Below are 25,149 nucleotides of genomic sequence, written 5' to 3'. Positions count from 1 at the left end.
TGAGGGAAATGACACAGCATGTGATCCACAGTCAGCTGTGACTTTATTTTGGAAAACTACATGTGCAACATGTGATCGGAGTGTGTTTGCAGTTTTTAGTGAGTGACTTATCAGCACTTGATGAGTTAGTTTGACTGGTGGTATACAGCAGGCTACTGTCACCAACCAACCATGAGTTACATGTTATAAAGCGTAAAAGCTACTAAGAATTACTAATTAATAGATCAGAATCAGAAAACTTCATTGTCTGTCATAACAGAAAATTTGCCAGAAACGTCTATGGGTCAATATGAGGAGCTCTGTGTTCATTAACTGAGTTATAGAATTAAACAAAATTCTGCCGTGAAATCTAAATTCTTTTTTTTTTTCTTTATTGTAAAACCTCTCCGGGCCTTTGACTTATATTAAATCACACAAACTGAGAAATCCACAGGGAAAATTGCTGTGGTGGAACTATATGATGACTAATACACCTGAACACAAAGGCTGTGTTTGTCCAATAATGAGATTCAGTCATGTGAAGGGACAGAGAAGAAAAACCCCAAACAGTGACATCTTCTTGGATCCTGTTGACAATTGCATTTGGTTGAGTGTGATTCTTTAAGGACTGTTTCAGTCATCTGGCTGAAAGGGGAAGTGAGATCTGGGATCCTGGCAGGGCCATAGTTGGTTGGCCAGATTATCCCTCTCATGCAAATGTCCTCCCTCCCCTGTTGGGTCCCAGTCAAGCGTGGGGGACTCGGCGCTGGCCACAGCTGCTTCCCGTTTCTGCTAAATCACACAGCAGCCATCTGGACGAGGCTGTCGCCGCACATCGCCGCTGAGCTCCTACGGCGGCTCTGACTGGGCCTCTCCAGACGGGCCGGGCCTTCTGCTCCAGTGGCTGATCCTCTCTGTCCCAGCTCGCTCCTCTGAGGACCAGCCGGACTCTTCAGGTCCTGGACGTGTGCATATGTCAGCAGGCTGGTGTGTGTGTGTGTGTGTGTAACATGAGGGTCTCTGTGGTCTCTGTGCACACAGTTGCCACTGTGGTATGTTGGTGTGCTATCTCCCACCCTCAGTAAATTAAAAATATGATGGTTTTACAGCGTAATGAATTTTTCCCAAAACACAGAATAAATTACATATTTAACTAACTATAATACATAGAGAGGTGTCTATTTATTACTCTCTAACTGTAAATGTTGTTTGAGTGAATTCAGTGTTTTTGTGTTAAAACACAAATGCCAGTCATTCACTCAGTCTGGACTCTTCCTTGACAGGCAGGACTGACGTCTAAACTTAATTATTTCCGAAGGTTTGAGAGCGTCAAATCAAATCTCCATATTCCTTCAAAAGGGAAAGTGATACAGTAAAACTTTGGATAAACTCTACTTTTCAAATAATACGATCCAGTTAAGAAAAACTCTACTATTAACAACATGCACTGGCTCGGAAATATCTGCAGGTAAATACAGTATAAGGGTAAAAAGTAATAATTTAGCTGCCCTCCTCTTATTTCTACATCCGATCACCACTGACAAAAAAATACATGACACACTTTGTGCATATATAAAATATCCTTTATTGATATTTTGCAAGCATAAAGCTCCCTTCAGATGGCTCATTTTGAGTGAAGAATTTCTCAGCCATCAGGTATAAAACAAAAAGGCCAGAATGAGCAGCAGTCATGTTTTTACCTCAAATACATACATGTACACAAGTACAGTTGAACAGAAAAAGATGCAACTAAAAAAAAAACAAAAAAAAAAACTAACCTACAGACAAACAACAATCATTATAATAAATACAAAAAAACAGACAGGAGTGTAAATGTGATATAAATAATATGTAGGTTGATACAAATACAACAGGTTGTAACTTTGTGAGGTTATCTACACTGATTGTTACGTTCTTAATGATTGCTGACATTAAAGTAGGTTTGGTCCTGCGCTAAAAACAGCTGCAGAATCTTTTACTGACACTTCACTACAGAAATGTTTAAGTGAATGGATGAAAATCCTCTCTATTTCAAACATAGAAAAAAGAAGTTGCTGCTTCATTTACCAAAAGAAAAGTCACATTTATACATTTTATACATGTGGCGACTGTTAATACATGACACAGTGCCTCAGCTGGGTCGACATACTCGACGATATTTTGTTTCTCAAAAAAAAAAAAAAGACAAATGAGTCTGGTCTTTATTTTGATGATGGTATTTGGAATCTGTAATAACTGTATACATTTATCTGTGCTCAACAAACATGCATACTTTGTATAAAAAAACACAACTTTCAGACATCAACAGTGTATTTTACATTTTGTTTCTCTATGCATTGTTTCAGGTGCTCGTCTGTAAGAGTGAGTGTGTGGGGATTTTTTTCCCCATATTTACAAATGAATGTATGTATGTGTGTGTGTATGTATATGTACAGTTGTGCTCAAAAGTTTACATACCCTGGCAGAATTTGTGAAATACTGGCTATATTTCAGAAAATATAATTGATAATGCAACAAAACCATTCAGAGTTAGTGGCTGGGCAAAGCCATTTACTATCACACAATTGTGTTTCATCTTTTTAAATCATAATGATAAGTGCAACCACTTAAATGGCCCTGATCAAAAGTTGACATACCCTCAAAGTTTTACCTTGATAATAAACACACAGATTGACACAGACTGGTTTAAATGGCTACTCAGGGTAACGGTCCATGCCTGTAACTTGATGCTTGTATTAGTGTCTGTTTCTAAAAAGTCAATGAGATTCTGGGCTCTTGACAAACACCTGCACATTTCATCCATTGCTGCACTGACTTTGCTGGATTCTGAGCCGTGGGGAAAGCAAAATAACTGTCAAAAGTCCTGAGGGAGAAGATTGTTTAACTTTATAAAACAGAAAAAGGATATAAAAAGATATCCAGAGATTTGAGAATGCCAATCAGCCGTGTTCAAGCTCTCATAAAAGTGGAAATTGAGGGGTTCTGTTGATACCAAGCCACGGTCTGGTACCATCAAAAATTTGTTGGTCAGACTCTCTTATGATCAATTTTTTTTTGTTTAATTTGAACCCCATTAAAAATAAGAGAAATCTGTTTTGCCTCACTCATGTTTTCCTTAAAGAATGGTATACAGTTACAAAATCTTCCAGGGTATGTAAACTTATGAGCACAACTGTATGTGTGTGTGCATCTGTGTGTATATACATGTGTGGCGAGGCTCAGAAGCGATGCTCCCCTCGTGTTATGTGAGAGGAGAACTCGTATCGGTCTTGACTCCGGTGGCCGCAGAGGTTGCACTCGAAGGGGTCTCTGAAGCCGTGGCAGCCCATGTGAATGGTGTACATGACGTGGTCCAGGAAGAGAACGCGGCAGTGTTCGCACCGGTACGCTCTCACCTGCTCCCCGTCCGCCGTCACCACCTTGAAGCCCTCGGAGGCCATCTCCATGCTGGCCCGGATGGCCTCGAACTGCCTCTGCTGCTCCTCCTTCACTAGGGGGAGCACGCCATTCCTCACGCCCGAGGTGATGTGATTGGTCAGGTAGATGAGGCCGGGGGCCGCCCCGCCCGGACGATCCTCGTTGTTGCTCTCGGTGTCGGTGGAGTCCTGGCCGCTGTGGCTGGGCGAGCCGTCCTTCTCGCTGGAGGCGGACTTGGAGTTGGAGAGCAGCAGCAGGTTCTCCGCCGCACTGTCCTTGGCCGACAGGTTGTGGCCCGCCCCCGTGTGGCCGTCAGACACCGGCTTGTGGAGAGGGAACAAGGAGCCGAGGCCCACATCGGAGGAGGAGGCCGGGGAGGTCTGGACCAGAGGCCGGAGCGACTCGGCCCCCAGGTAGCTGATGGCGCTGTTGATGGCCTGGTCGATGACGTGGGGCTGAATCAGCTCACTTGCTCCGCCGTCGTAGGAGAGGTCGGATAGACGTTTGTCACCTGGAATACAGGAGACACGTGTGCAGGTTATACTTCACTGACACTCTGTGGTTTCACTCTCTTCACACTGAGCTGAGTCTGAAATGACTCACTGTCCTTGTTCCTTCTGGTCTATTTAAACTAGCATTTCCCTCAGCATTTAGAAAATGTATCTCCGCCTTATTTATAGTGAGGTTTCTCCTAATTCTAATAAACTTAATATCCAGGACATTGAAACAAAACATTAAAAACATTAAAACAAACTCTTAACAGAGATTACACAACAGTTCCTGATCAGGCTGAAGTGCAAAAACCTGATACAGTGCATGCACTCTGCAGAGCCAAGGCAGCAAAGTAAAATGCTCAAATAAATTAACACAAAAACACACAGCAGCGTTCATAGGTGCAGCGATTACACGTCTTTTTTCAGCATAAAGTAGCAACATTGCATGTATCACAAAGGAAGCAGATTTTAGCCCTTACCCACAAACTTCTGTGGCATAGTGCTCTTACGTTTAGCTACATTATTAGCTAGTCTGTCTAGCACCAAGGCTCTGTCAGATCCCGTCTGGCTTATGTCTTCCCTCTGCTCATTCTGGTTGCTTTCTTCCTTTACTACTGGAAAGCAAGACAGAAAAGTAGATTTCAGAGTCAAAGTAGTTTGTTTGTTTGTTGCCTTTAAAGCGATGAACTGCTGCATGGTCACACATGCCTGATGGTACTTTCCTCACAGAGCAGAGTGGACTATTCTGACACATGTGAAGCACTTGGTCTGTAAATATAGTATCTGTTCATGCTCACAGATCAATGTAGATGTGTTTCAAGGCATTACACAATATACATGAATATATTTTTTCTTTCTACAGTGTGTTCAGTTCATTCATGGAAGCAGAGGCTATATAGGAGCTTGTAACCAAATGGAAATGACATGGATTTGATGTGATTTGTCGGGGTGTTGACTAACTGCAGCATTGTCAGCATGGTACGCTGCTGTCACGTGCAGACAGAGTCCTGCACACTGGGTAAAGTAGGTCATCAGATTTGGATGAAAGCGCAGCGAGCGTCTCACGAGCCACCAACCTGTGTAGATGCTGTTCTGTAGCCCCATGCACTGGAGGTAGTTGTGACAGCGCTCCTTGTGCTCCTCAAGAGAACTGCGCTGCTTATAGCTCCGCCCACAGTATGCACACTTATGGGGTTTTCCAACTGCAAAAAAAAAAAAGAAAAGAAAGAAAGAAAGAAAGAAAGAAAGAAAGAAAGAAAGAAAGAAAGAAAGAAAGAAAGAAAGAAAGAAAGAAAGAAACCACATTATCAGCAAATAGAGCAGTGGAATATTCTGTGTACTGACTGATATTGAGTGATAACCCACTTTAGTTTATAAATAAATACATTTAGAGTAGTTACACAATCATGTGCCACCCAATAGTTCTACAGGCCTTTCCATGGAAAAACAGAGGAAGTGATGGATTTTACATTTCCACTCTGATTTGTATAACTAGAAGAGAGACTGGGTGTTTTGCATGAACAGGGCTCAGAGCGACACCTACAGGACACCCACGGAAAAGCCCCGGCCTTCCCGCCCACGCTGCCCTCAGACGATCTCTGGAAAGTCCAGTGGATAAACTTCATGAGAAGATTCTTATATTTCATGGGATGACATGAACAGGGTTGGGCCTTATGTATTTTTTGGGGAATTTGGGAAGCAAGTTGAGGGGATTTTACAAACACAAAAACAATGGGGTTATTTTATAACTCTAATTCTCAATTCCTTCATTGGACCAAAATGTTCATTTTATTTTTATCTTCATGTCAACAAACTAGATAGAACAGACACAATACACTGTTCATGATACCCTAATAAAAGGACTGATCATTCCCCCTCAAATCTAATGCTGGGTTAAATTTGCAGTAAAATCTAAAGGTGGGGGTCCTGGTGAGGGCTTGACCTCAGAAACTCCAGCTACAGCCCTGGATGAGAGCTATTTCTGCTGCTCAGCCCACAGAGCCACAGAGCTCCGTTCTTGTCCAGCTGCATGACACGATGTCTTATCACAGGCTCTGTCATTTCTACCACATAGATCATGCGGGTGTCATCCATGCTCAGATCAAAATGAGTATGCAGCGTTGGTTAAAATCTACAGTTCATGACTGTTTTAGGAAATGATCCTTTAAAAAAAAAACCTGCTGTTGTGACCTGCTTTCAAAGATTTACATAGAAACAATGAGCTCAGGGGTGAGTGTTAAAGTAGGGAAGTCAAAACGGACTATTGTAAGCCTTTTCATGGGATTTGTTTAAAACAAAAAAATAGTTCTGTTTTAGGAAAAGGAAGGTTAGAGTTGATAGAAGAGGAATAATAATCTCCCCGATGTTAATATCGTACTGTCACTATTTGATTTCAATTCCACGCAGCCTTTGTGTTTAATTTAATTCAGTTCAGTCACCTGTGCATGTGAACTTGCTCATGCAACCTCCATTTGCATTGTCGTTTGTTAATGCTTTGAAATCTGCAAATTAATCTTAAATTCAGCACCTTAACCTTTTACTTTTCAGCTAAACTATTCAGAGCAGGCTTTGTAACCGTACTGTTTACACCCAAAACATTTCATTAACACATACTTCTGCAAAGCATTTGCAAAAAAAAAAAAGTGACACCATATCTACACCCTGTCAACTTCCCCTTATATAGCCCTGGGCTCTCGCTGTATGCACTGCAGAACATGTCATGCTTTTTTGTAAAGGCTTCCACCCAGTGTTCCTCGAATTACTATGAGTGCAGACGTTTGTGTATGTGTGTGTGTGTGTGACCTTTACGTACTCACCCGAGTGGGTGCGTAAATGGCCGGTGAGGGCGTCCCTCCTGCGACAGGCGTAGCTGCACAGGTGACATTTGAAGGGTTTCTCCCCTGAATGGAGCTTGATGTGGCGCAGCAGGTTTCCCTTCTGGGTGAAGGAGGCGCCGCACTGGCTGCACTGGAACGGACGTTCTCCTGTGGGACGAGAAACACAACAGACACACACCGTACTGTAAAGATGCAGATGGCACACAGAAAAAGAACAGAAAAATAGTAACGTATGTTGTTTACTGGCACCCAATTTTCTTTTTTTCTTTTTGCATTCATGCTCTTAAGGCTTTTTCCTGTACTCCCTAATCTCACCATGTTTGATCCCTGCTCTGACAACAATAAAAGGCGCAGTCTTTGTCTCGTCTACGTGGAGATGAAGCAGGCTGCGGCTGTGGGAATGTGGGGTCACTGCATTACAAGCATCCCGAGCGCCAGAACAAGCTGGATGATGGAGCGTCTCCGGGGCAGAGAGCCATCCAGCAGCCTGTGGGAGGGTTTCACAGCAGAGTGACACTCCATCTCTCCATGCTCCCCCTGCCCCACCGACTTCTGGCACTCTGATCGAACAAGAGCCTTTCAGACTCAGCCTGCCAGTTCCGTAATGCACCATTGCCTAGGTCAATTTGATCTGAAAATCTCATTTTTTACTCTTCTTCGTCTCTAAAATAAGAGCGGCACATCACAATGCAAATTCAGCCTCATTTGAATAAAGCGAAGGAAACACTTTGTGTTGAGAGCCAGTCTTCCTGATCAGCGCCTCTGGAATAAACCAATATCCAGCCTCTCTCCGACTGTTGTGGCATTCTGTGAGAACGTTTTAATATGGCTTTTTTTTTTTTTTTTCTCAAAGGCCCCCCATAAAATAAGAGTCACCAGTGAAGCAGCAAAAATATATAAAAAAGGAAATTCATTAAAAATGCATTTCAGGAGGAAAGACTCACCACAGAATATTTTCTATTTAAATAGGAGGCACTTCATTATATCCTTTATTGTACTTTCTTTTGCATTTACATTAGTCTAGTGTTCCTTTCTTCCATTTTGAGTTTCATTAGTTTCTAAAGCTTGACAGTTAAGTGCCTTTTTCAAAAATGTTCCCCACCACTGGTTTGGCTTCATTACAATAGAATATCAATTTTGAAATTTGAAAAACTTTTAATAGCCAGATAATTGTCACTTTATGGAGATACCCATTAATTGCAGCAGATATCCTGTTTCTCAACTGAGGGTGTTTTTTTTTCTCTGACTCTATCTTTTTTTTTTCGACCAAGATCGGCTCTGCTACTTTATCGCACAATAATTTGATCAGTTGCTGTTGCTTGTCATGTGGTGATTCAGAGTCATTTAGATGAACAATAATGAATGCTAATGGTATTCTCAGAGTCTATTTCACGCACGATAGGAGGGTCTACATGCATACAGCCAACTACAACTGGGTATGAAGGTGTGAAAATATAAGGGCAGGCTCTGCAGTGGGATTCCTACAAGTAAGTTTAATAGTTATGTGTAGGCAGGGCTGCTACTGTGAGACTGTTTGTGTTAATGTCAAAATATAGTGAAATCTGAGATCTCCATGTTTTCCAGATAAGCTGCTCTAAGTCTATTGAGGAGGCACAGACACCTATTTCATATTGACAGTGAACATGGGTGCAAAGGAAGGGCAAGAAGTATTGCAGGTGGCTTACCAGTGTGGCTTCGCTTGTGCACCATCAACACATTGGGGCCAATGCAAACTATCCCACAGATATCGCACTTGAGCTTCCCGTTGGGCAGCCGGATACCGCCGGCCGAGGAGAAGGCCTTGGCTTCGGGGCTCGGCTGTGAGCCGTTCACCTTGGCCCCCGAGGCATCGATCACGCGCAAGTCTTCCGCACACTCTTCCTCCTCCACGCCATTCATGTCACAGGCCAGCCCATTCTCCTCATCACTGCGAGCCTCAACTTTAATGTTACAGGCTGGAAAAGAGGGCAAGGGGGGGGGCCACGGTTTAGAATACGAGCATGCTTTCTTTCATGATGTTATATATTGAAGATGGGCAAGATTGATACTGTGACATGAGAATAATAAGTGACAATGCATGTGAATTTGTTTTGCTATATAGATGAACCTTTTTTTTCATTTTGCTTTATAGTCATTATCATTGTTATATACAATTATTCTAAATCTTGTGTGATTCTTTTATGATTAAAATGTGTTCTTACTCTTATTATCTGCCTTTTATTTTGATGAGATACTTTGATACACTTTGGTTTTGTTTTTATCTCACCTGCACTTTCTTTTGTTTGAATGAGACACGTATTATTCATTCATTATTCATAAATTACATGGTTACTGACTCATTTTATAGAGACTTCAAACAATCATTTGCAGCTCTCAAACTGAACTTTGAAACTCATTAACGTCCTGTCTTTGTCTGACTTCACTCAGCAACGTATTTCAGCCAGGATACTTTTCTTCATCCCCTCCTTTCCTCTGTCGTAACCGCACTGAAACTGCGCCGTGATATAAACTAGGACACCAACAGCTTCGTACTGACAGCCCTCCTTTAACACAACATTTCACGTTTTAACTAGGATGCTGCATCGAAACTTCGAAAGCCTTCCCCTCCTCCTGTTTCAGGCATTTTTTCGGCCTGTGACAAGTCACCAAGCATCAGATAAGATCGTCCCACAGCCGACACATTTAAAACTGTACACAGCTGCTGCAGCTTATTTCTCTCGAAGCATCGCAGCGGATTTCATAAGGATGCACAGGTGGAACAGCGTGTCGACTGTGTGAGGACGTCAGTGATGAGAGATGAAGAAACACACACATCATCTCACACTATCACACTTTTTTTTTTTTTTTTTGCTGAAACAAATGACAGCAAGATAAACAGGAAACAGAGACACAGGAAGCAGTGCGAAACTAGGGACGACAGCGGTGTGCATCAGAGCAACAGAGTGCGATGAACACACGCACACACACACACAGATGAACACACACATGCACAGAGAGCCTATTCACCATCTTGTTCATTTACAGGGGTCGTGATCTGTCTTACATTTGACGCTTCCAGTTTTTTGCAGAACAGAAAGTAAAGGCTGTGTGACTGATGAGTGGCAGCTCTGATATGTGGAAAAGCATCCATTGTCTCTAATGCGGTGTTCCCAAAGTGCTCAGAAAAGAGAAGTGCCCCTGTGTGTTAAAATACCAGCTCCTTGTTTTCCCACCAGTGAACTTTAGAAACATTTAAGGGAACTGACTGATCTTGCAAGTCCCAGAGTGTGGTTTTCATGTCATGGTGGCAGCCTGATTTCCCCATGCCTCTACCTCTGTTTGTACAACCGAAGAGGAAGAAGTGGAAATCATGAAATATAGGAATCTATGGAAAAGGGGAAGCTTCAGAAAGAGGGCCTGTCTAACTGAAATACCAAGAATTATGGAGAAGTGACAGAAAGGGAAGCACGGGAAAGGAATTGTAAAACAGCCTGTAACTGAAACAGTTTTGTTTGTTTGTTTGCTGTTTTTTTTTTTTTTTGGTCTCATTTTCACTGAGGCTAAATCCCCTGATGTACAGGAGGTTTCCCACTGAAAGCAGGAGGAGGAGCATCGCCTCACAACTAACACGCTGATGTTCACCACCGCTTTTCCGATCAAAGTCGCATAATCTGATCATTCATCTCCACACAAGATTTTTTCTTATTTTCTCTCACAGGAGAAACAATCTCCTCATCTGCTCAAGCTTTTTTTGGACACGACCTCTCTCTGGTCTTTTCTGCCGAGCAGATGAGATAAGACAAACACAGGCACGCAAAGAGAAGGAAAAGGCCTCGCTGTGTAGCAACAAAAAAGCTTCTAATTCTGTTTAAGAGCAAATGATGACGATGAGTTTTGGCGCAGGCTGTCATCCCGCACGCTGCGTGTGCAACTAAAATGTAAAATGCAACACAGATAGCAAAGCATTGCAACGGAAATCTAGCAAATGTCAAAACAAAACCCCTTATGCAATCACATGCTCTGTTGATACGTGCATTAACGTATATAAATTGAGGCAGTGGTTTTCCTAGTTGTCCCCACAGTCCTCATAAGAAATCAAGTGGTTTGCTTTGTTTCTATATGACTTTTAGGAAATTCATTTTCCCTTAATTTGACTGCACACTTGAACTATTAATGTTTTATCTTTAGCCAAATATTTAATTAATTTATCCTCAGCTGTCTAATAATATTCCATGTTAACTCTAGTTAACTTTAAGCTCACTATTTTAAACATTAAACACACTGAATATTATTTATTTTACCTGCCTGTTCATTGCCTTCAGTTTGCTACTTCAGCTGTTTGTCAGTTTCTGTTACCTGCTACTGCGTATTATTTTTTATCTTTTACTTTAAGCATTGTTTTTTTTTTCTGTAAAAAATGTTTTACTATTTTTCTAAATAATTTTGCTACTACACACAGCGTATCTCCATGCAACTAGAGCAGTGCTCCCCTGGCTGATAGGACATATTTACACCTATCGTGACATTTTGTGAACTGCAGTTAAGTCGTGCACGTGTGCTGTTGCACCAAAGGTGAAAGACAATTGCACTTATGCCCAAATCCTCTTTTTCTTTTTTTTTCTTCCTTTTTGAAGATTTTACGTTGCACATGCTGCAAAACATGTGTATGAGTCTCTCACTTCAACCACCAAGGTTTTTCAGTGTTGTGCATTAATGGTGATGTCAGTGTCAGAAAAGAAAAAATTAAACTATAGGGACTTTTCAGGGCGAGTGATCGGATTCGGGGCTATTTGCATATCACAGAGTTCGAAAGCAAAACTACACAGAGCACACCACTTCAACCGTCCTTATTTAATTCATGGTTTTAGCCACAACACCAGAGACTGCCACATTTTCTGGATAACTTATGCACCTTTCTAATGTCAGTGGAAAGTTGTAAAATTATGTAAATCAACACAAAGGCTTAATCATACTTTTGCCTTGCTTAGTATTACCGAGAGGCATTGCTCTGCACGTGGAGCTGCAGCCACTGAAAGAAAATCCATTCATCAACCACTGTCGGCGGTGTGATGCACACTGCACATGAGCCGTTTTGCTTATTCTGGATGATTTAAGAAAAGTGAGGAGTTGAAACAATGCACTAAAAACCTGTATCTTTATGTGCAGTCGTCAGTTCCTGAAACATCTGTTGAGCAGCGAGGCTCTCGGGTTATCAGCCGGCTGTAGCAGACAGAAGGGAACCATGAACACTTCTCATGGATTTGGGGAAGTTGTGACTAAACTGGGAGTAGGAAGAAGAAGGCTTTTTACTTTATGTCATGTTTGTCACGGTCACACATCCTGATTAGCTCTTTTTGGGAAGCAACTGTCAGATCACAGTAGACAAACAAGCAGGTCGCAATAAAATTGTTATGACCAGATGATCTGGATCTCATCCTCGGATTACAGGTGGAAGAGGACGATGGTGATAAACAAATACTGGTATACCTTTCTAAAAAAGCTGCAACCTAAAAAAAATAAAAATAATGAAGCTGCATCAGTAGCAGCTACTGAGCGAGTCTGAGTGTTAGTTAGTGCAGTGGGGAGACACAGGGAGCCGGCTGGAGGTTCCTGTTACTGACTTGTGCTGCTCTCACTGCCTGAAAATAACCCTATGTGCAAGGTAGTGGAACCACATGTGTTAAACCACGCCAGCAGCACACTCAACACGACTTGCAGGAACACCAAAAACAGCCTGCTTTTCCCCTCACACTTACAAAAAAAAAAAAAAAAAGTAAGAAAAAAAAAACTCGCCTCCATATTTTCGGGAACTAGACAGCTCAGTCTCCCTCTCAGTCTCATGTCTCTGAAATAGCAAAGGCTCTGTCTGAATCACTGAAAGTGAAAGAGAAATGCTTCAGCTGGGATGTCGTGAAGACCATCTTGTGACTTTATTTCAGTTGAGGGCCGCGTAAGACGCTGAAATGTGCTTAATCCAAATCTACTGAACAGCAGCGGTAACTGTTTTTGAAGAAGAAAGAAAGTGGAAGAACGGTGTGTTCACTCTGACATATGAAGCTCAGGCTTCAGGAGTCATGTATGTGCCGATTGCAACATCGTGAATGCGCAGCAACAATGACGATCCCGGGCTGTGAAGACTTATTTTCTACAGGAAACAACCCAGGTTTTGAGGTTTAGAGCTCTCGATACTTTGAGGTCCCATGTCCCACATATAGCCCCCCCACCCCCACCCCCCACCCCCCTGCCTTTTTGCCTTTTTCATTACAGAGAACTGAGCAGCACATGATCCTGGGTGATAATTATAACTCATTCTGGCTTTTATCACAGAGGCAGCGATGCATAGATGTACCAGATACTTGCACTTCCCTTCTTTCGCTCTTTGGGCTCTTTTACTCTCTCCCTATATAGACACATGTACACACACACACACACACACACACACACACACACACACACACACACACACTGAGCAGGGGCTGAACAGTCCGCGCTGCTGGCCATGCCCTCTTTACTGTCTTTACCTGCCGCCGCGAATGAAAGTTAAACATTTAATCGTCTGTTATTGCTGTTTCCCTTTTTCCCAGATTGTACTAAACGTCCATCAGTCGCCTGAGATGAGGCCAAACCACGCACGCACGCTGCCTAACGCCGCTTCACACCAAGTGTTCACATATTCCTGCATGACAACTCAACAGTTGTGAAGTCAAACAGAGCGTTTCTCGATCTGTGTGTGTGTGTGTGTGTGTATGTGTGCAGGTGTGTGACCTATGTGGTGTAGCGATGCACTGATCTCTCTTCAGCTTGGCCCTGTTCCTGAACTCTTTATCTCCTGGAGTGTTGAAACTGTCTGATGGCAAGTTCTTCTTAGGAAACTCTTACACATCCTATTTCAGTTTCCTCTCATATTTTATTTTCGACTGCGTTGCTTATCTTTGCCGTTATCCGGAATAAGTGGAAAAACACTGATAGGATGGTCCAACTTGACTTATCGTGCATTTTCTCTTGTTTGTTGGTTTGTTTGTTGTTTTTGTTTCCTTTCCTTACCATCATGTGAAACCATTTGTGAGGATGAAAACAAGATGTAAAGTCTACAAGAATTTCCTCAGACTTGTTTTATAACTCTATATTTCTCATATCTTTGTTGTTTTGGATACAGATTGAATAATTTATTCAGTAAATTCGGATTCGGTTTAGACATATTAATGTGCTTGAAAGTAAGAAATGATTTATCTCATACATAACAAAATACTTAATTTATTTGTATGTATCTGTGTGTGTGGTTTTGATGTCATGTCTTAAATGACCAATAAAGACTGAGCTACCCATGTTGGAGGACTGGAGATAAATTGACACACTGCTGTGAGCCCCCTCCCCTCCTGCCTGCTTCATCCTTATTTTCACCATGATATTCCCTGGCTTGATGTTCACAAACTCAAATCAAGGCCACATTAGCTATTCCTTAAGATTCGGCTTATTAACGACACACCATGGATCAAAGAGTTTTTTTTTCTTTTTTTTTTACCTTTTCTGCCAATGACCTAAATGTGTCTCTTTGCAGCTTTAAATTAATTTTTCCAGGGGATTTGGAACGGCAAATTTCTCCCACTGGATATGCACGGATGGGATTATGAAAACAGTTTTATGCTTTTTTAAATATATGTGTGTTAGTCTTTTGATGCTGACACTAGTTTCATGTAAGTGTTTTACTCTGACTTGCTTTAGGAGTGAATGCATTAGTGCTGGGAAAAGCCACCGCTGTGGTTTTTTGACTCACTTTCATTGCTGCTTCATGGGATACTCTCTAGATATAATGCAGCGCTCTCACACGCTCAGACTAATTCACACTGATGTTCTGACTGGGCCGTGGGTGCGTTCGTTTCGTTACCTTTGTCCCCTCTGTTGTTCTGCTGGTGGGCGGAGCCGGCTGACAGGTCCTCTGGGACGGCCATGGCCTCCTCTGCCTCTTCGGACGCTTCGTTGGCAGGGGGGCTGTCCCTGCCTGGGGAGACACACACATACACACACACACACACACACACACACACACCAGCAAACGCTCGTCACTCACCACGCAACCCCTCGACATGTTTCATTCAGCAGAGGCAAAATTACCCCCAGGTGGGTGTGAGAGGCCGTCTGCGGGGCCTATTGTATCTACTCTCCGCACTCAATGGCTCAATCATGCTGAAGTCTTTTACCTGGCATCTGGGCCATTTCCTGGGCTTCCTCTGTCTCCATGCGGTGCAAGTACTCTAATGGGAGAGAGATGGAGATGTATTTGTGTGTAAGTTTAATCAAGTCCAGGCTGAGAAAACAACATTATAAAAAGCTAGAGTGGAGTAAAAGGTGTACTTCTCGGCATGACTCCGTCACCTCGGCGAGATCGCTCTTGTCACAGCCGCGCACACACCACTGTCCCCCACATTACATTACAAAGAATTACAGACATTTTCATTACAAGTCTGACAGAGAGACTGAGCTTGGAAAGTGGCTCGGCTCCGGCTGATGGGGCCCAGCATTGGTGAGCGAGACTTCGCCGGGAATGAGCTTTCAGACCACATTTGTTATTTATTGTTAATTTCCTGCCACGTAATCATCCAAAAATGCAAACTGACTGCCGCAAAATTAAGCAGAAAATTAACTGGCCCCCAGGTCACCGAGGATGCGGGTGTTTGCCGTGCCCAGCTGATCGGTGCTCGTGTTCTCTCTAATTTACTGAGCATGCATCGCTGAGCCCGCGGCCTGAGCACAGACGCATGCAAGCCGCAATCAGAGACAAAGAAGGGGGGGAGAGAAAGTCAGAGGAGAAGAAGAAGATGAACGGAGAAGAGGCGAGAGCGAGATGGAGATGCAGGCGGGGAAGTGGATGGCAAAGGGAGGGCAAGAAGTCAGTAAGCAACAGGACGGTGCAGAGAGAAGAAAAGAAAGAGAAAAGCAGGCCAAAGGACAGAGAAGTTCTTTTTATTTATTAATTTTTTTCTTTTTTTTTTAAGCAAGACGAGGCAGCCGAGTCCAGAAGCAATCCTCCGGCCAGGGCTGAATATCTGAGGAGTCACCAGTGCTCGTGGCCCCATTAATAATGGATGGCCCTCAAGCCTGCAGCAGATGGGCCCGACAGCCTCAGCCCCAGCTCCGCCACTTCAAGAAGCCCTCGGTGGGGCCGCTGCCCAGTCCAAGCAGCCACACAGGGAGAAGTGAAGCTCCCGAAAATAGCGAAACGAGCCCAAGGGAGAAGGGGAACCTAGGCCTTCCTGTTTTACTGACAGATGGCTCCACACATTTGGAACAAATAGTGGGAAGCGACCGGGCCGGCTGTGTCGCAACGCACAATATTCTGCGGAGTCAAGTCAGGAGCTCGGCGGCCTGCGAGACACCCAGGATGCAAGGGCAAAGGGGAAGGGAGAGGAGAGGAGGGAGGGAGGGAGGGGCAAAGGTCACTGGTGCAGATGATTTGTTCAGCACAACACAGGGGTGTCGCGTGTTACTGCGCCGAGCTCTGACTCCGCAGCGCCGTTCCTCAGCATCTGGAGTTTTGGAGGTCGGGTACAGAGGGAGGTTTATTCTCATGTGCCTTTTTTTTTTTCTGGGCAGATGGTTGAGAGGGGAAACACGGATGTGTTGGTGGGGGGGCTTCGACAGAAATAAAAAAGAGAGTTCCTACATTCAGCCACAACCCACTTGCGTAGGCATGTGGAAAGTAAGGTGCACGTAGAATATTCAGGAAGTAGCTATTCTGCTCGAGAAAGTGCTGCTGCATTCATGCCCTTTTAATTTTACTATCCGTCACGTTTTTAAAAAATGCTTCCTCTCTCGTTTTTAATTGTACGGTACCTCCATCTTTAGACTCTGGGACTCTACAGTAAGTATTACATGATGGGTTATTACCAAACATAGGTGCTGAACTGCTCAAAACATACATCCAACTAACCAGCTGTGAGCTTTTTCTCCTTCATGTGATCCAGTCACACTGAAATGATGAAATCAGCAGGATTATTGCTCATGTCCTGGTTGTGACCAGGTGTGTTGGCGTGTGTGTGAACTGGGGGCAGGTGGAACCTCTGAGCCAGTGAGGTGGAAGTCAGAGAAAAGACTTGTGAGAGTGTGACACAGAGCGAAGGGGGGACTGGAAAAGTTTTGGTCTGAGTACGTCAAGTGAGGAGAGGCAGGAAGAGGCTTGTGGGTTGACAGAATTCTCGGTCCTTCTCCTATGTGTGTGTGTGTGTGTGTGTTTGCATGTGTGTGTGTGAGTGTGTGTGTGTGTGTGAGGTGGAGGTGGGGGGTTGGGAGGGAGTTAGAGGCGTCTGCTCATAGTGAAGCGCAGAAGCTACACCAGGGAGCAGGGTGGAGATGAGAAACAACGAAACCGTTAACAGATTACTGAGGACCACACCAGCTCAGTCTGGAGGCTCAGACTCTGCTGTGTACGCACACCAGCAAACTTTATACACGTTTAAAATTAACAGTAGGCTAGCCTATCAGAGACCCTGAAGTATAGAAAAATAACAAAAAAAATATTAAGTGTTTCTGTTAGAAATAGATTAAACTTATGTAATAAAAACTTTACTCATTTTAAAACTGTAATTATGCACGCAACATAGTGTGTTTTTTTTGTTGTTTTTTTTTACCTTTAATATGTATTTATTGATCTTAATATGTATAATTTAATATTAAAACACAAAAGCCTATGTGACCTAAGACTAAAGAGGCCGGCGATAAAAAAAAATTATAGACTTTCCTAATTTTGATAACTTTCATTTTGGCAGCAATAACATATGTTACAGCCTTTAAATGCAGTACTACATAGATAGATAGATAGATAGATAGATAGATAGATAGATAGATAGATAGATAGATAGATAGATAGATAGATAGATAGATAGATAGATAGATAGATAGATAGATAGATAGATAGATAGATAGATAGATAGATAGAAAGAAGTGTTTCCAACTTCATCCACGAACAATGTACTTCATAAAAGTTTTCCCTTCAGACTGTTACTAAACAAAGTGACTGAGGGAGAATGAAAACATGTGAATTAGTAACTGAATGATTCTCACAGCCGTAGGTTTTACAGGAGCAGTGATGAAGCTGTGGCAGCTTCTTATCAACTATTTGGAGAAGAAATTGTCCTACACTGCCAAGCAGAGTGCTACATGGTCACCTTTGTTCCTGTGCACATGGAGATTCTCATCAGTAATTCATGAAGTGTATGGGTGTAAGTGGGTAGATATATAGCGTTGAGCGGCTGAGCTGCGTGGAGCCCCGGCGAGGGGGTGAGGGGTGAGCAAAGGTGCGCTGAGGAGAAGTTTCCTTCATTTGCATCTGACACACTTCACTACTCTGCTATTCAGACAGAGACAGTACAATCATTTTAATAACTGTCTGTCTTCCTCTGCCCCCCTCCCTCCTACTTCTGTTTCTACTGACAAGAAAGATAGCCTATGTGCAGACAGATTTGCAGCACTTTCAGCACTTCTCCTTCCAACTGAGCCACGAGCAGCTCCTGTTTGTGCAGGTACTCGGCTCCATTTCCAACTTTTTAACGTCTGGAATCAAACTTACTTTTCTAGGAAGTGTTAGTTTTTTGTCGAACAGTTGCATTTAAATCAGATTTTTGTGAAATTACTGAGTAAATGATTCATTTAAATAGTTCAAATTCATCCAAAAATACCAGTTGATTTAAATGTTCTTATGAAGCACACACACACACACACACACACACTAACCTACACAGTCTCATTGTCTCACATTTTAAAATGAGATGACTTCCCCACAAACCCACACACACAGTTTCTGTTGAGATACTGTCATTAAAAACGTTAAATTGATTCTTGAGCTGATTAATATCTTTAAACCACAGTGGGACTTTGCCTATTTTTCTACACAGACACAGAGTCTAGAACAGGAACTTTAGGTTTTAGCCGCATTAACACGAAGCAAACAATTAATTTCCTCCAGAGTTTGTGCGTCTGGGCGTTGATGAGCAACTTTCCACCTCTGTGTAAAAAGTTTCTTCAGTCCTGCCTACATGTGTGTGCGTGTGTGTGTGTTTTCTACCTTCACACGCTCAGACGTTAAACATCTGAGACTGTGGCTCGAACATGTGAAAACAAAGCGTAGAACGGTATGGAAAAACTATTAGATTTATCGATTATTGATTTATTTGAGACGTTAAGGAGCGTTGGTCGATGCGTACTGATTTCCTGTTTAAGCAGCGCTGATATATTTTCACATTCGCTTTGAGGAATTTTATTTTTTATTTTTATTTTTTTGGCCCTCGATAAATTAAATGAAAAGTTTTTTAATGCGACGTATAATGTTAAAATGTAAAAACTATGTGGAGTTAATTGAGTGCGCACATCTGTTGCAACAGGTGCTTTGACAGGAGGGTAAAAATGTGTTAAACAGTTTGAAATCAAAAGCGCAAAACGTAGATAATTAATAAGAGAGGTTAGAAATTAGAAAAGTATTTTTATATAAGTGTAATCCACTGTGAAATAAATGATCCATGTGTTCCCAGAAGAAAAAGACACATGGAAAATGGGGAACATCCCATTATTTTTTCTTAAATGACTCACAGAGAAATAACGCGGTAAAAAAAAAAAAATCTTTCTGTAATTAATTATGAATACCTCACTAACCCGTTATATATCATTTATCAACAGAAAACTACACGCACCAAGCGGGATCTGATGCTGCAGCACCTGCACCGAAACTACAAGGAGTCTCTTTTTTTCCAGTCAGGTGCAAATGTCTCCCGTAAAATCAGAGTGTAGAGCGAGCTGCCCCGGGTCTACAGGTCTCGACCCGGGGTTCGAGATGAGTGTGGAGCTGAAAAAGCGCGGTGGAGGTCACTTTACCTGCTATTCCTTGAGTTTGCAGTATGAAGTTCTTCCAACTCTCCCCGGCTCCATGTGCAGAAGGTCGCAGCGCCGCGGCGGCCCCATGGAGCTGCGCCCTGAGTCCCTCCCCTCTCCACTGCACTTCCTCGTTCCAGCCCAACATGACTATGTCTCTGAGCTCGGCTGAGGCATTTTGCTTGCTTTTATCCACAGGCCGAGTCTGCAGCGGGGAGTCGAGTCACCGAGCCCTTGGCACTTGCTTTGTGCCGTGCCAATAAAAGCTGACACCCAGTAGACCATTACTGGCAGCCATGCATGAGATGGGATGAGGCGCGCGAGGAGAGTGGACCGTTCATTGTTTATTTATTTCATTCTCGGTGAGGAAGCTGATGAGGGGGACTCCTCACTTGCATATTGGACAGCTCCCCTTCTGTCACCTGTTCTGGCACACTGAAGCAGTCCATGAAATTAACACAGCCCTTCTCTTCTCCATATAATGAGGGTTTTTTCTCTCTCTCACACTACAGTCTTTACTGCTCCTTTAGAGTCAGAGCCTCCAGTCCCAGCCGCTCACATCAGCAGGTGTCCACAATCAGGTTCCTGTAGTACCTGAACCTGAGCATCTTTAATTTTTTTTTTTCCAAAACATTTTTTTTTACTCTTTTAGACTTCATGGTTGAGGCTGTATGCAGAGTGAGGGCAGCCTCCCTGAGTCAGAGGCTCAGTCCTGCAGATGATCGTCGTGCAGATATGCACTATGTCACAGAAATGTGGTTTTCCCTCTGGTTTTGTGCGCAGGAGTGTACAAACCAACACTGTGAGTCCAAACCCATCAGAGATATTTTAGTTTCAGATGCTTCCATCAATGTGACGCTTTAACACTAGAGAGTGAAAAAGTGCTTACAGGTGACTTGAAAGTGATACACAACAGCATATTTAAATGAGTCAACCCTCTAAGCCTAAGACTGTCTACATATTTCTGGATAGGCTGCAACAACACAGCTCCCTCTCATGTCCCATCATTCACACTGATAGTGTTGAGACAGCAGCGGCCACATATCACTATACAGACCCTTTAAAATCTTTAATAACTACTTTCCAATTTCCTCACACTGCCAATCTGACTGTCAGCTTCTTGTGCAATATTGTAGTTGAATCCAGACAATGATTGGTGCCCTGTATATTGTCTGAACTTATTAAAAGAAATATAAATTGTGGATTAATATTGATGAAGATTCTAAATAAATAATGACTTACACCTCTAGTTTGTCTAAAATAAGTCACCTCTCATTCTCAAATGCGTCCTGTCATTATTACCTCATATAAGTACCCGCTGGAGTGGATCGCTGCCATAATTACTGTATTTTAACTTAAAGCTGAGAGTATTGAGAGTATTCATGCTGCTCCCTCTCTACACCTCGCTGGTGGAGTTTATATACACTCAAGTTTCTTTGAATGAGTGGTGGTTGGTTACACTCCAGTGTTTTCTCTGCTTGTGACTGTTTTTTCCCAGTATCCCGCTGTCATCAGGCCCCACACAGCGCCCTTATCTCAGGAGAGGCTGTGTGTGTTTTGGATTGCTGAGTCACCTTTCGTGGGAGGCTGCTCTTATCTCCTAAGAAGCACAACTTTCAGGCAGTTGGTTGCAAAAGGAGGAACTTTGGGCAGGAGCGCTGCGGCCTGCTGTGTCTTCACGGCCAGAATATGGATTGCAGCAACTCTCGCTGACTTCCTCAAAGCCTCGCGGGCCGACGCCGCTTCGTCTCTAAAGTGTGAGGGTGCACTGCTCTGACACTTGCAGGTGTGAAGAGAAGCTGCAGGATGGGTTCACCCCTGAGGCCACACGGAGGGAATGCTGGGACCGCGATGTGACTCGGCGCTATCAGCGAACACAGAGGTGTCCAGTCATGACGAGGGTCTTCCCTACTGTTTACTGTCCTCTCCAGTGACACAGCAGCTCTCTGTGTGTTGTCTACGGACAATGATTCAGACAAGATTTTAGAGAAGTTGCAGCAAAAGTTGGATCAATACTCACCCCGGGCTGAGTTGTTGATAATCATCCTGATGTCTGAGCTCTACAAAGCCTGTAAATTGTTATTAGTCATGTGGAAATGCTTGCAAATTAAAGCGGATTTCTGCAGATAGCTTCAAAGTTTCTCTAAGATTACTCAATTCTGCAGCATTTACGATTATATTTCATGTACGGGCTGCAAACCACAACTCCAAATCAAACTACACACACAACCCCCGTGCTCCCTCGGGTTAATCCACAACCTGCAGCAAACCATGTTGCTGTAATTAATATCATTACCTGGCAAGTCTCAAAACATCATCAGGCAACGTGGCTGGTCGACTAGCGAACAATGGGCTCTGGCTGGTTCTTATTTCATGGATCTTTAAGCAGTATTCACTGTTTCACATTTGGAAGCATGAGCAGCATGTAACCCTTAATTGGTTTCAACACCTTAATAAGTCAAAGACGTTCAAGACTGATAATCACATTAAATAGTCCAATTTATCTAAAAAGTCAATTGCAAACTGAAAAACTCTCTTTCTTTAGGAATGCATTATGCTGTGAGGATGTCAGAGTAAATTAAATTCCCCTCTGCACACTAAAGCATCAATTTCCTTATGGTAATTATCTGCTGGAATAGACGTGTCACTAGAAGGAGTCAGGCATGCTTGACATTTAGCCTTTTTATAGAGCGGCGATGAGTAAAAATTAAGATGAGGAAAAGGAAATTAATCTGCAGCCCAGGCAGGCATTGAGAGATCCTGGAGGATAGTGGCTGAATCAATCATGATGTTTGTGAGGCTGTTTTGAAAAGGAGCCGGTGATGAGATTCAGACCACAGGCTGGAAAATCTGAGGAGGACGGGGAGGGGGGCGGTGGGGGCGGTTGGGTGGGGGGCTTTTTTAGCAAATAGAGTTATGATTGCTATGGGCAGAGTACTCGCTGTTATAGGTCTTACACACACAACAGCAATGAGCATCTTAGGGACAATACCTGTTTTTGAAACAACAGCTTAACGTTTTGGAAAATACAGTTCGATGTCCTCTTCAAATGTTAAAGTCACAACGTGCAATAATTACCTTGTGAACCAGCAGTATAGCTGCTCTTAAAATCCACTATCAGCTTGATCCATTGTATTTGTCCTATAGGCCAATCATTAAACTAGGATAATGAGACTGGAATTCATTAGAATTCATTTGGCATCAGAAAATAGTACAATATGCTTTAAAAGGTTAAGATTGCACTTGTTTACACAAGAAGGAGGAGCATCTATATATAGTATAGAGCATAGCTATAGAGCATATATATAGTATAATAGCATAAATGTTATGAAATTATTGTTTATAACAATTTTAAATTCTCTGAAATAGAAATGGAGATAGTTTCTATGTCAGCCCACTTTTATTTATCTATCATTTTTAACTGTGGAAAGTTTCCTTATATTAAGAAATGACAAAGCAATTCTATGTAGTTTTGTGTTGATTGTTGTGAGTCATAGGGGATTGTGTTATGAATTATCTAATTGTGAGTAAGAATGCTGTGGGTGTGTATTGTCTGTTTTCATAGATTGAAGTATTGTTTATGAATTTAAGGGACTCCAGGAAGAAACTAAATATGAATTACCTAAAAAATATAAACTGAGAGAGGACACATTGTTTGTGATGGCAACAAGCAGGATGCAAACGTATTTTATCTTCTTCATTATAGAAGATCAAAATACACTGGCTGCTGATTTTGTGAAAAAACTCCCTGACTCTACAACAGAGTTCTGCAGAGATTAGTCCTATAACCTTAGTTAGCATGTTAGCATTTCCTGTTACCTTAAATGCTTGGGTTTCATTTACTGTAAATACACTTTTGAAAAATGAATTTTTGATCAGTGATTAACACCAGATCGAGACATGTTGTCTTTTATTCTGCAAAATAAAATAAAAATCCTGATTTCTTTAAGCTTTTACATCTCTTAAAAAGGTGCCAACAGCTGCCTGAAGGAGACTTTACAATTATGCTGAACATGAAAACTGATCTACTCACCTGTCCACCTTTACGGCCAGGACCAGGACCAGGAGGTTTTGGTTTTAATTACAGAGTACATGCATGGTCACTGTGTCATGTGATCAGAAATTCAGCATTGCACCAATTTTACACGTGTATCTCAGTATAAATAGACTGAGGAATAATCTGTTGATGTCATACAGTAGTACCCGGCAACGTACAGACAACTTCTGCTATACAGTAGGTGTCTGTATCAAGGGTTGTTCTGCATATGAAAATGACATGAAATATTATGTATTTTTAAACCATATAGCAGCTGCATGTGGGACAGTGGCAGAATCAGAGATATGTCCCATTAGAAGCAGACAGTCTGTTCCTGGAGTAACACACATGTAGATTGAAAGGCTTTAAAGTTGTGACCATGGTAGTTTGTTTAATGCCTTAATTTTACTTTTTTTTTTTAATATTTAGGTTTCAAAATACCATAACAATTACATACATTGACGAAAGTTATCTTACTGAACCAAACTGTAAACATGTTTGTCACAGACAATTTGATTCATTTGATACTAATTTCCAGTCTGGTCAAGAAGAATATGTCAACCCTGGTTTGAGGACTGCTAATCTAGATGTCTTCTGTCGTGACTCTTTGAATAAGGCCGAGCGGGCTAGTTCCCTGCTTCAGCCTCTCCGTAAGCTCAGATAACCAGCTGCTCGCTATGGCTTCCAGCTCTGAATGAGTCGTATCAATCGTCTCATCTAATGCTTGGCAAAACTTATTTCCCAAATTATCAAACTATATTTTCTATGTGTCTAAAACATCTTCCTCTATTGATGAAATAATGATCAGAGGCATAATTAGTTAATTGCTGCTAAATCTGGTCCCCGTCTCATTTGGGTTGTGGTTTATAATGAATGCTGACTTTCTTAATTTCGGCTTCAGGTGAAAGTTGTCCAGCTCATTAACTGATGTCAATCGCCAAAAGAGCAGTTCAGTTATATATTTACCCAACACAAAGAGCATACTGGATGGATTCACTGCAGTGTAGAGGATCAGTCAAATACTGTGTACGCTGGTGCTGTTCACAACTCTGAAGTCTAAAAGCCTAGTAATGCTCCATCACCCTGACAGTTCAGGAGTCATTTTGATGGTTGTCTTAGCAGAAGGTTGATATCACCACGGTGGAGCTGGAGACTCAGAGACTGATAGCGTCCATCAAGGAGGAGAAACACAGCTCCTGATAACACCGAAGCTCTCCTGTAACCGGCTCGCTAACGTTACCCATCAGCTTCCATTTCCTGTGGAAGTGTCCTGGGTCTGTTGAGACTTGGAGGATGTGTTCACCACCGTTCATGGCCTCACTGTGAGGATACAACCTCTGCAATGTCACTCTGTGTTGGGATAAGCCAGCTGTTATCGGTCACTATATAAATGAATACCTCCAGAACGAAGGTCTCCTATGTGTGAACGTCTCTTAAGGGTAAGTTTATTTATATAGTATATTTCATACACAGGCAAGTGCTTCACATGAATATACTCAGGGCCGAGCAGAGAATAATACAAAGATAAAAGACTGTAAAACAATTAACA

The 25,149-nt window shown here is 42.5% G+C and overlaps 2 protein-coding genes across 2 annotated transcripts in view; one reads left to right on the top strand and one right to left on the bottom strand.

Moving 5' to 3' along the window:
- The window catches only part of rmdn2 (regulator of microtubule dynamics 2), a 175,083-nt gene that overhangs the window by 120,039 nt on the left and 29,895 nt on the right, over nucleotides 1-25,149 (top strand). The gene's annotated exons all lie outside the window — the stretch shown is intronic.
- ikzf1 (IKAROS family zinc finger 1 (Ikaros)) lies at nucleotides 2,468-19,849 on the bottom strand (the record flags this gene model as incomplete). Its single annotated transcript, XM_083987650.1, is given in 9 exon segments — nucleotides 2,468-3,907; nucleotides 4,370-4,504; nucleotides 4,967-5,092; nucleotides 6,707-6,874; nucleotides 8,413-8,682; nucleotides 14,592-14,705; nucleotides 14,905-14,958; nucleotides 19,568-19,787; nucleotides 19,790-19,849. Coding segments are annotated over 9 exon segments (1,857 nt in total). The 3' UTR covers nucleotides 2,468-3,197.

Source organism: Trachurus trachurus, assembly GCF_905171665.1.
Source record: "Trachurus trachurus genome assembly, chromosome: 15".
In the NCBI taxonomy this organism is placed as follows: domain Eukaryota; kingdom Metazoa; phylum Chordata; class Actinopteri; order Carangiformes; family Carangidae; genus Trachurus; species Trachurus trachurus.
Note: the sequence above shows the minus strand (reverse complement) of the source record. Positions and strands in the feature narration are given on the sequence as shown.